This window comes from Meriones unguiculatus, chromosome 1, assembly GCF_030254825.1.
Source record: "Meriones unguiculatus strain TT.TT164.6M chromosome 1, Bangor_MerUng_6.1, whole genome shotgun sequence".
Lineage (NCBI taxonomy): Eukaryota > Metazoa > Chordata > Mammalia > Rodentia > Muridae > Meriones > Meriones unguiculatus.
In genome coordinates this window covers 131657090-131669411 of record NC_083349.1, presented here as the reverse complement: position 1 = coordinate 131669411, position 12322 = coordinate 131657090, and the positions used below count along the sequence as shown (strand labels likewise).

Genomic DNA, 12322 nt, shown 5'->3' with positions numbered 1-12322 from the left:
AAAAGTTCTCAAATGGCCTTCCCACATAGCAATGTCTGTAATGTTAGCTAAATGTACTCTCCTGAATCACAGTTCGAATGATCTGTTTTAGTAACTTTATCTCATGTTTATCAACTTCTTTGCATTCATTTAGCCACCCAGCTTTGGACCTAACCTCCTACTATTTCCTAGGAAGCCTAGCTTCTAGTTTTTCTATTTTCCTTCTATCCAAATAATCTAAAATCTATTTCTAATGTATCATTTGCTCCAAACTTAAGGATCTTCTTTTTGAAAATGCCTAATTCATAGTAAGCTAGAGCTGAATATAATCACAGCACTCTGGAAATGGAGGCAGGAGAATCATACACATACACACACAAATACATAACAAGTTTGAGGCCAACCTGGGCTACATAAGACCCTGTATTAAAAAAACAAACACACAAGCCAGCCTAATGTGCACACAATTAACATTCAGCATTAAGGTTATGAATAAATTAACCTTCACCCAACTTTGCAATCTATTTTTAACGTAGCTATTTTAGCCCTTAGTCCCCTGAAGCATGCACACTACCACAATGCTTGATAAACATGAAAAAGTACCACTCAGAAAATGCTCACTCAAACGTTAGTACTCCCTTAAGAAGTCAAGATTCCACATATTATCTCTATAAAAGCTTTTTTGATCTGGCCAATGGATATGAACCTTCCTCAACTTGTTTGTGGCTACAACAAGCACCCAAATTGTACTCTTTAAATAAAAATGCTTAGCAAACAGAGCAGACTGTTACTGGTGCACTATTTTTATCTTGGGGATCAGCTTGGTATCGTTCTGCCTCCTGCAGCACCCAGCAGACTGCCTTGCACATGAAAGCTGGTGAGTTACTGTGTCAGAATGGTAAAGCTCAGCTTATTCAACGTAGACAAGGTTTGACACACTTACTACATATGCTGTTGACTTCCAATACAGAGAACTCTAGAATCAGACTGGCTGCAGCCTGGATTCTAATCTTCTAGTGTACCTTGAGATGATTTAATAAAAGCAAATAAGCAAGCATAGAACCAGAACACCTTTATTATTTATTAAAATGTCTTATCTAGAATTGAAGATACTGGGTCCAGATGACAACTGCCAGAGCAAAACTAGGTGAGATCACACAGAAAAGCAGGGGCAAGTAACCAGCACGTTCAGCACTTACTTAATGAAGAGAAATTTATCTGCAGAAGCAATGCAGCAAATGAAAAAACATTCCTTAAAATACATCAATATGGCAATTGTTAAGTGTTCGGAAAGCTCTTCAGTTCTTTTATTAGAGAGGTTGAAGAATCCTAGTCCTGCTGGATGCTAGTCTTGTAAAAAGTGTGAAAAATCTGTACTGTCCTTAAGAGTTTATTTAGCATCTGGCTTGGCTGTCAAGTAAGGTGTTGCTGAGTTGCAAATAAATTCAAACAAATTTTAGACAGCAGTTTTTTGTTTGCAGGCCCATAGATAGAACCCAGGGCATTGTGCATGCAAGACAAGTGTTCAAATAGCAAACACAAGGATGAGAACAAACTGATTTTACCTGTGCTCTGCCGCTGGAACAGAATAGCCTGGAACAGGATCTTTTGTTCCATAGTATTTTTTAATTAGAGCAATTCCCGCCACTGTATCTGTTCCTTTGAAATTAACCAAATGAGCAGATGCTCCTATGCCAGCAGTCTGGAAGATCAACCACAAACCAAAATTCAAAACAGGAAGATACACCCCACTTGCCTCATCCCATTTCTCACCAGTTTCTTTAACCCTGTATTTGTGCTGCTCTGCACCTGTCTGTCTACCCTCCATCTAATACACAAAGAACTGGACCATTTGCTGAGATGTGTCTTTTCTATGCACTGGGAACAGGACACATAACAGGTATTTAGTTATCTGCTGACCACGCCTCCAGAACTGCAAGAAATGGCAAACTCTGTCCCAGTGATGCTGGGAGAAGTGGACAGCGAGTGGCCTCTCGCTGCACTAGTTTAGTGTAGATTCGGGTATTTGAACACCTGGTCCCCAACATGTTGTGCAGTTTGGGGAGGCTTAGGAGGTACAGCCTTGCTGGAGGAAGCCCATCACTGGCGGAGGCTTCAAGGGTCGAGCCTCACTACACTCCAGTTTTCCTACTCTGCTTCATGCTTGCATTTGAAAATGTAAGCGCTTGGCTTCCTATCCCCACCGTCATGCCACCCTGCCATGGTGGCTCCCACAATTGTCTTCCACTTGCTGCTTTTGGTAATGACGTTTTCTCCCAGCAAAAATAGTTAATACAACAACGTCAATCCACACTGTCTTTATGAGACTCATTTCGGTTGCTCACCTCTTGCGAAGAGACTCCTCTGTACCCGAAGTCATGTAACTTGTATTCCAGACCATCTAAGTTACCAGAAGTTTCTAACAAATATTTGGCCAGTATTTTCTTCTGCTCTCTCGAATTTGTGGCCACTGTAATTGGATACCAGGACTGAACGAGAATAGTCTGTAATAAAAATTAACCACATTATTAACATAAAATATTGGGCTCCTTCTGGGGGAACTCACAGCTTTCTTAGCAGGACCGTCCTGCACCTCTGGCCTCTTAGGAACTCCAGGTGTCTCTCTGAGGGCAGCAGGAGGTGCAGTGTAGATGCAGCTTGTTGCTCTTCACTGTGAGCTCTCTAAGCCCCAAGGAGACAACTCCACACAAGTTTTGATTCAAAGCTCCAAAGAAGCATATAATGTTTTGAATGACCTATGAAGTATCAGATCATGTTGACGAAACATCACCCTAAGTTCCTAAATGGTTATTCTGGATTTCTTTACGTGTATGGATCTGCACCAAGCAGGCCCACAAAACAGCTCTGATTTATGCACGAGACTCTAAGAAGTACTTATTTAAAGTGGTCACAGCTTTACTCCTTTAGACCAACTTGGTTCTAGGGGAGCTACCTGATATTAGAGAATTCTGTTGGAGACCCATGCTTAGCACCCTGAGCTTTTGTCAAAGAAAAAGTGGTGTGAAGTACGTATGTGAGGAAGTGCTGCTGGAATTGTGAGATTCTTACTTTCTAGTATAAACAGTTCTGCAGTTTCACTTTTTTCTTGGCTGCCAGAAAACTCCAAATTCAGGCTGATGTGTAACCACTGGAATCACTCTAGTTAATTTGGCTTGAGAATGTACTACTTCATTCTAGGATGTTAAATTTCCATTTTTACTTTCAAGTTCCCAAGCTTAATAGTATATTATCAGGAGCAGCTTCCAATCTACTTTGGAAAAAGCTAAAGATATCATTACTAAAATGAGAATGACAGATAACTGAGCTTGATAAAAAGAACAATTCATTTCTGATATAATTTTTACTATACATAAGCTCAGTGATCAGTAAATGAAACAAGTGAGAAGAAATTACTTCACCTTGGACATGACACTCTGCTCATCTAAAAAGAAAGCCACTGTGGCCTTAGACTCCTACTGTTGAATTAATATGGTTCTCCATATTTCTCATTTGAAGCTCCAGCCCTCATTCCTTGATTCTGGGCTATCCTGTGATCAATCATGTCTCTGTCTCTCTTTGTCTCTCCCTTAACCCCTCCTTGCCTGCCTGCATGAGAGACTGCCTAGCTTAGCTGAATGCAGGTATTAATCCAAGCAAGACCCAAAGAACATAAGGGAATCACAAAACCATGGAACACCAGCTATGTGAAACAACTAAGTCTAGGAATAGTTTTGTAGACAACAAATATGCAAATCCCTTCTCTGATCCAAGTGTTCACAAAATTCCTCTTCTGATCCCACTGCCCACCATGATCCCCCGAAACTCCAAGCAACAGCCTTGGTGACCTGCACTTCAGTAGGTATCATTCCAGTGTGAGCTTTAGACAGGTTCTATCATTATTTGGAAACTAATTAATTACTTTCAATTAAGACAGGATCTCACCGTGTTGTCCAGCCTTGAACTTGTCATGCTCCTGCTTCTGCTACCATGTCTAGCTCCTCACAAAGTTTAGTTATAATCTCTTTGCTTTCTACAAGGTATGAGCGTGAATAGCAATTTAAACAGAATTGAGGTCTTCTATGATTTTGCAATGTTTACCACCTTAAACATTTGTCTCTCACACGTCAGTTCTGCCACCCCCATCATTAAAAGCCAACACTTCAAATTTTATGATTCCTAATACAGAATTACCCATTCTTCTAATACCAACTCAGCATATTTTCATTATATTCATATCCACTGTTAGCTAATAAGCTGCCATTCTCCCACAAAAGACCTTAACAAGGTATATGTTACTCTTATTTTTGTGCCAAGCACAGTGCTGTGTGGTAGACAGATAAATATTTGATTTACATTCACTTGTTCAATCAAATTCAATCAGCTCTATGTTTGTTTGTCTGTTTTCTAGAGTGGTCCCTATGTAGCCCTGGCTGGCCTTGAACTCAGAGGCCTGAGTGTTGGGATTAGAGGCGTGTGCTATTACACATGGCTCACCTCTGTATTTTAATTAAGCTCAGTCATCAGTTTGAAAGACAAATGAAGAGCAACCTGAAAAACTCCAGTTGTGTTATCACAACAGAAGACTGACCTTATTCCCATTGAGGAGAGAAACTACTATCAGATACAGCCTTGCACAACACCAACCAGACCAGTTTAAGTCACACTGCTGTAAAACCACACCCCTTTACAAAAGACACAGCAGGTGGAAGGAGCAAAGGGGGTTGGGGAAGGCAAGTTAGTCTGGGCTAATCCAAGGTCTACTGAAATAGGCAGGCCTTGATGGCAACTTTTCCAAACAGCAGTATGCCCACACAGATCAAGTCTGCTTTTAGCAAAGAATTGAGAACTTTCCTTCTAGAAGTGCTTCCATAGCTGTACTATACTTGCCATCTGCTCACCTGGCAGGCCTTGGCTTCTCTATCTTTGAAATGGCATTTCATCAGTATAATCTTTTAAAAATCATTTTTAGTACCAGAAAGTTTTCATTCTGGTTTTTGGTCACAAGGGAAAGTCTGACCTACTGTGCTTACTCCTTAACCAACAAGCATGCCCAAGGCCATCTACAGAGCTCTGAGGCTCTCTTAAACTTACCTGGAGACCTGGATTGAAAGGACCAAAGCTTCTACTGACACAATGCTCACTCAGGTGAGTAGCAATCCACAAAGTTATTCATTATTTCAAACTCACACTCAGAAAGAGAAATTGAGGTGACTGATGTTACTTAAAATATTTTAAAGGATGAGCAAGTTCAAGCTTGTAAGTCCTAAGTGTTTTGTGTCTGGCAACAGATTTTAAGTACCCAGTGGAAACTCAGATCTGAGGACTCAGGATGAATTTCTTCAGAAGATACAGTGAGTGTGCATTACGTTCAGCAATAATGCGCGTGCCCTGCAGAGGCAAAGGAGGGTGATGGGCTTCCTCCTCTGTGCTCCGCCTTGTTGCCTTGAGGAGACTGAGATCTTGAAGTTGGAGCTCGCTAGTTTTTGGTGACGCTGGTAGCCGGGCAAGCTCCAGCAACTTCCCGTTCTTCTCGCCCTGCCCAACATTGGGGTCGAAGGTGCACATGACCTTGCCTGATTTGTGTGGACACTGGACCCTGGAGTTCAGACTCTCACACTGGTGCAGCCCCGTCGATAGCCCCGTTTGTTTAATAGTTTTTCATTAAAACTGGTATTTATCAGAGGAGGGGAACAAATGCTAATTATGTATTACTAGTCACCACTCTGTGATCCAAGTTTTTTTTTAATTCCTCTTAACTTCGTGGTTTCTTAGTAAAATATACAAAGATAAAAATGATTAAATAGTCACTGTCAGAAGAGGATAAGGAAAACTTTCTAAGGGGCAAGATGAAGCACTAATTATTTAATCATTTTTTTCCCTTTTCCATTTTTCAAGTGTGTGGAGTTTGTGTGTGTACGCATATAGATACCTGAGCTTCATGTTCGGAAACATCCAGAATTGCTCCCCCATTTTACTCATTGAGACAGGAGCTCTCAATCAAACCCAGGGCTAGTCTCCCGCTAGCTTACTCTGGGGATCCCTTATCTCTGCCTTCTGTTAAGCCCAGCTAGCATTTACATGGGTTCTTCCAAGAATGTGAAGAATTGCTTTAACCTCTAAGGCCCCTCCTGCCCTATTTCACTACTCTTCATCTGCCTTTGGTAAGTCCAACTAATTGCAGGAAGGACTGTCTGAGAATTACTCAGTTGCAAAGTAAAAGTGATCAGTGTGCTTCACTGGTTTTGAAGATAAAATGCTTGTCTGAATGTACTAGCTGAGAGAGTGTGGTTAAGAACCATTCCACAAGGCGGGGGATACAACTTAGTGCAGTAAGTATGTGTTTAGCATGTACAAGGTCCTGTGCCCTGGGTTCCACCTCTGGTACCACCAAAACCAAATCTCCAAAACCCTTCTCTTACTCTTGTGTTTTTATCTTTTATCTCTCAAAATCAAAATCTGTGAACAAAAACTAAGATTCACTGCCATTTACTTCGAGTTATAGTTAATTCAAAGTTTTACTATATAATATAGACTGATTAAAAATTATATTTTAGCAGATTACCTTTTTTTCTAACCCGTTTTAGTCCTTATTAGTAGATGGCCCATTTTAAAATTCTCATCAACTTAGTAAAATGTAGAAGAATTTTAATTAAGAACATGGCTGTTCTGGCAAGAGATCACATCCAAAGACCTTTTTGGTCCGTGTGATCCGGCTGAAATACAAACACACCTTTAAGGCAGGAGACAGAGACAAGCAGATCTGAGTGTATCAGCCTGGTATAGAGCAAGTTTTGGGTGAAGAAAAGCTTAGATGGAGGAATTCGGATACACACCTTTAATCCCAAACAATGAAGGTAAAGATAGAAGGAAGCACCCATGTTTGAAAGTAATGTCTAATTGAGTGGAAGAAAAGGCGACGAATCAGAGAAGATTTGACAGAATAGGATATGGCCAACTCTTCACGAGAAGAGAGGAGGCAGTTTTACTGGGGCAGTAATAGAGAGAACTCCGGTGAAGACCAAGCATGAGACTAAGAAGGATCCAGGAAATTAGAGCAGATTGCTGGAGACAGTTTGAAGCCAAGCAGAATAATTCAGAGGCTGAGAGAAAAGCCAGCCCTGAGCCCAGAAAAACCTAGGTAGGGCGAGCTTATTATTAAGCAGTAAGTCTCAGAGGCTGAGCACATTCTAGGCCTTGATGAGATCATATGGAAGCTAGAGGCTTCCAAGACTAGGCCTAGGTTAGCAGAAGGAGGCAGTGAGCCTCCCAGACAACAACTGAACCAGGAGAATAAAAGCTCATTTTACAAAACGTTTTTCAAACATTTTCTTGGGTCTATTTTTCCAAAATCTTACTTTATGCAGTATAACAACAAATTACTTTCATCAATGCTGAAAGGCTGATGTTAACTATATAAACACCAGTCAGTGACCATGGTGTTTGATTGTTGCATGCTGGGTTATTTCCTTCACAGATGAACTATTATAGTAATCCATCAAGAAGCTAGATATCTTCATTAACATTGTGACTGTGGCAATGAGGAACCACTTAGAGATACATATAAGAAGCCCTCCTCCACTACACCAAAAAAAGCAAGAAACAAAAATCAGACTACCAATGTGCTCTTTTTTTTTTTGATTTATAAATTAAACAGTGGGAACACAGAATCATGTCTATATTTCGATTAGAAACTAAAAAAAAAAAAAAAAAAAAAAAATCAGTGAAGGAATTGACTGTAATTGAAACAGAATGTCCACTGGAAGCCTGCAGTTAGTACGGATGGAGCTGAGCTGCTCTTCTCCCTGTGCCCTGAGCTAGCATACACAGAGAATGACAAGGGATCAGCGGGTCTGGGGTAGTAGCCGTTCTGGAAGTGGAAACAGGACAGCCAACTCAAGGCCTACCTGAGTAACTTAAAAAATCTTTTTGAAGAAAGAGCTGAAGGTGTAGTTTAGTGGGAGAGTTGCCTAGTGTGCACTAAGCCCTGGATTCCAGCCGCAGTGGTGCCAAAAGAAACAAAAACAATTTTAAGACAGATGTCAACTGGGCTTTAAGTAATCACTATTGACCATTAATGTAACTGTGAACTCTGAAACCCAGTAACCCCTCTCACCTCAATCCAGTTGGTAAGCCAGTAGCACTCTGGGTCGGTATTTTCCACTGTGAACAGCACATTCCCTCTGGGGATGACTGAGCCCTCAGGAACAGCCTTTACTTCAATTGGGAGATGACCATCGTATTTCTGGCAGGAGACAATACATCCATTTATTCAACAGGCGATATGCAGCTGCCTGTTGTATTAAGTATTTTTTTTTACACTTTATGGAAACTAATTCTTTTTTACCACTGCAAAAGGTACAGATCTTGTTACTTGATATCCTGCAGCTTCTAAAGGGAGTGGAAGCAATAACAATTTAGGCACCAATCCAGCTTTTTAAGTTCATGCTGTTTTTGCTAAGAACACCTCCCACATAAGATCAACACTGATCAAAACAGCATTCCCAGACTTGTTCAGAAAAGTGAAAAAGTTCAAACTAAGATACTCTAAAACACGCACACACCAATGTGTTTTACATTTTCACACATGAAGAAAGAAGGAAGATTGAACACTAGTGTTAAAGAACACATGACGAAAGCAAATCACTAGAGAGGACTTAAGTTTTAACTTTTTTTTCTGGCAATACTTTTAAAACCACGAAGAGCCTGACACTGAACACTGAAGTATAGGTTACTGACCCCATAACTTCATGTATTTGAATTGGTTCCCAGATGACGAACTTTTTGGGGAGGAGTAAGAAGTATGGCCTGGTTGGAGAAGGAGTGTCACTGGGGAGTAGACTTTTTCCTGTGCCTTGTGGAGAGGGATGTAAGCTCTTAGCTACTGCTCCATTAGCTCCCTGCCATGGTGATGGTTACAGAACTCAACTTCTGAAACTATACGGTCTAATAAACTCTTCTATAAAGTTGCTTTCCTTGGTCATGGTCTCTTAGCACAGCGACAGGACAAGAACTAGGCCACAGCCCCCACTCTAACCTTTTCTCAAGCTGAAAGCTATAGTTAACCCTGTATACAAGGCAAGCTGTTATGGGAATCCTAAGAGTTTATGTGACTCAAGACACAGCATTGACCTGAGAAAAAAAGCTATGTGCAATGAAACACTAGAGGCATCATGATGTAGCAGAAGAGCTTTACAAATCTTGGTTCGATCCCAAACACATCTGCAAGACCTTGGGGAGTCATTTAACACCTCTAGACCTGGAGACAAATTGAGCTAGACCAGATTATGTCTAGTGAGCCCTAAGACTTCCTGAACACATCATCAAAAGACTGTACTAGAAATTACAGACTCCTCACTGCATACTACCTTCACAAGCCTCACAGAAGGCAGTAATGGCAAGTGCCCATTAGTTAGTACAGCCTACATACTCACTTAGATATGCAATATGCTGTGGTTCTCTGACTTTGACAAAGACACACAGGTACATCATTTTAGCATCGGGGCAAAAAATTCATTTTACTATAGGCAAGAAAGTTACAGGTATTTCTAATTGCTATGGGTTTGCAACTCTACATAACACATTCCAGTCTTAGTGTAGTATAGTAATACCAACTCTCACTATTTGGATGCCCAGGACATTATAGTAAAGGTAAAAATGAGCAGCAACTCCAAAGAGCAACACCAAATTATTCTGACTACTTGGTGAGGAAAAAGTTCCCAACATTATTATGTTGCAGTTAATTCATAGCACCTATTTTCACTTGAGGAACTTAAAAATAACTTTTGAAACTGCCCATTAACCATGCCCTTTAAGAATTAGTAGTTTATCTCTTTTTTTAAGGTGTATTTTCCAGAAATATATTAAATTACCTTTCAAAAACATGAGTTATTTAAATTCTAAGTCACAGAGCATATTATTTACATCTATGGTAAACTATGTTAATGATTCACACTATAGGAGATAACCAAATGTTACCTACAGTTTTTTGTAAGAACATCGAGAAAAAAACATCATATTTAGATCAGCAAAAAGCTTTAGTGTTAGCTGAGTTTTCTAGTCAAATTCCATGGCAAGAAATTTTGAATTAAAACAAAAACTCAAACAGATAAAAACTGAGGGCCAACTTTACCTCAAGAATGTAGTTCCATCCTCTTTCATTAAAGACATCATCTTGGAAGTGCTCTTTGTATACTTCTTTGGCCTCCTGGATTTTCTCTTTGGTCACTACTTTACCTGGAAGGACACATGGGTCTTGCTTATGTTCTGAAATTCACTCTCACCTGCTAAGTCACCACATCAGTATCTTTTGCTCTCTGACCCACTTCATGATTGAAAGGAACACAGAAGAGAAACGAGCTTCACCAGGCCAAGGGCAGAAGAGGAACCTGTACTTCCAGGAGTTCACCCTAAGCATAAATGCTCAGGCTCATAAATGAAGCTCTCAGGAAGCCAAGGTAGGAGGATCATGAGTTTTGAAGCCAGCTTGGGTTACATGGTGAGACTGTCTTAAAAAATGAAAACCAACAAGTAGAGAACAGAAAATCACTTGCATAGCATCAAACAAAACAAATCAACCCCATTCCTAATGCTTTTGGAGATTCTTTAAATTTAAGATAGCCAATAGCTTAATTCCCAGTTGAACTTTCGTCAGACATACCTCTGGGGCTTGGAAATCAGTAATTTTTACAGTTACTGTCTACACCCACCCCCATTATTAGCTCGCTTTTCTTATCTGTACAATGAGGATAAGGGTATAGTACCTACTTACAGGATGGTGCTAAGAAATAAACAGCTTAAGATACACAACAAAGTAGAAAACACTGGCCCAGACCAATTTCTTAAACCACTGATAGGAATGTATAACCAGTTTTATAAAAATCTCACAACAGTAAAAACTTCCGAATGTACAAGCATCAAAAGTTAATTTAAAACCAAAGGTGGGCTTTGGCCATGTTCACCTGTGTTGAACACAGGTGTTCTGGGTCTGAACACACGTGTACACTGTATGTGCATGCTGCCATGCCATACAATGTCAACAACTGCAGCTTAAAATATCTTGCTCAGCTTCAAGACTGTTACAAAGTGCAGTATTCTTACTGTGTATACAAAACTCTCTGTTCTTACAGAAACATAACAGTTTAACCCCAGAAGAAACTTTCAGTGTTTTCCTACTGTCACTCCTATGCATAGAGCTTAAGCTCGTATGTTTGTACTATATAGTGTTACAGTGTTTGATTTGAAAAATTGCTGTTAAGTTGCTGATCTGAGTTTCATAAAAAATTCTTGTATGCATTTGGCTTGGGATTAGGACAGGACTTCCATCAATTTATGAAACGGTCTAAACACACCTCTGCCATCTGTACTACATATTTATATGAAGTCACAGTCAGCACTGGTGAGAAGAAAACCAAGATACTGATCAACTTTAAAAAGTGTTGAAGAGTCTCTACCTCTTCAGCATCAAATACTCAGCTAAGATTAATTCTTTATGTAAAAATAAGTACATGCACATTAATGTTTAGTCCTTAGTAAAAGGTAGCATCAGATGTATTATGAAGCTTCTTTAAAATTAGCCAATGTTTGCTCTGTATACGCTCTATATACCCATATACTCGGAATTCTGCAAACCCTCCTGGGTTAAGAAGGGATTGGCAATGGCAGAAGTTTAAGAGCACTAGTCTAAAGTAGGCAAGCAATGCAATGTGTGTATGTGTGTGTAAAGTAGCCAGTCAACGCAGTGTAAGTGAATACTACCAACTTATGTCGTACATAATAACTTACAAAGTCATAAAAATTTATGCTCTATGTTTAGAAACCAGTATTAACTACTGTATTTGTTTAATGTAGTCTCTTTCCATATAGTAGGACTTTTACACCTAGCTGAATTTTCTGTAATGTAGCATGTCTGACCCATCTGACCTTAAAACAGCCATCACTTGAATAAAGGTAAATTTAGTCTGTACTCAATTGAAATTATTTTTGTTTCAGAAATTTCCAGATGTTTAAGGTCTTTGGAACTGATTCCCTGCCATTACAAATATGCTGTAAATGGCTTCAACAAACAAACAACAAAATTCTTGGAGGGAATTTTCCAGCTTTAAAATAAATTTAAAAATAAACCCACTATTATAAATAAGTTTGAAACTGAAACTTAAGGGTATATCAACAGCAATAACAATATTCTAGTTAGATCTACTGTAATTCAAAATGATTTTCTGGATCAATAATAAATCTCTTGCTCTGAGTGAATGGCTGCCTAGGAGTATACTATAATGGCCTGAGAATCTTACTACTGACTGTCCTAAACTTTCTTTGGAAACGCATCAGTTTTGGAAAACCTTTC

At 39.6% G+C, this 12322-nt stretch overlaps 1 protein-coding gene across 5 annotated transcripts in view; it reads right to left on the bottom strand.

The window, feature by feature from the left end:
• Positions 1 to 12322, bottom strand: part of Nampt (nicotinamide phosphoribosyltransferase) — a 32927-nt gene that overhangs the window by 10545 nt on the left and 10060 nt on the right. For all 5 annotated transcript variants that reach the window (XM_060366850.1, XM_021645891.2, XM_021645892.2 and 2 more), the window contains exons 3-6: positions 10109 to 10212; positions 8093 to 8221; positions 2325 to 2483; positions 1545 to 1681 (exon numbers count right to left, since the gene is read on the bottom strand). In XM_060366850.1, the coding sequence (XP_060222833.1) occupies positions 1545 to 1681; positions 2325 to 2483; positions 8093 to 8221; positions 10109 to 10212 (529 nt within the window). The remainder of the gene's footprint in view (positions 1 to 1544; positions 1682 to 2324; positions 2484 to 8092; positions 8222 to 10108; positions 10213 to 12322) is intronic.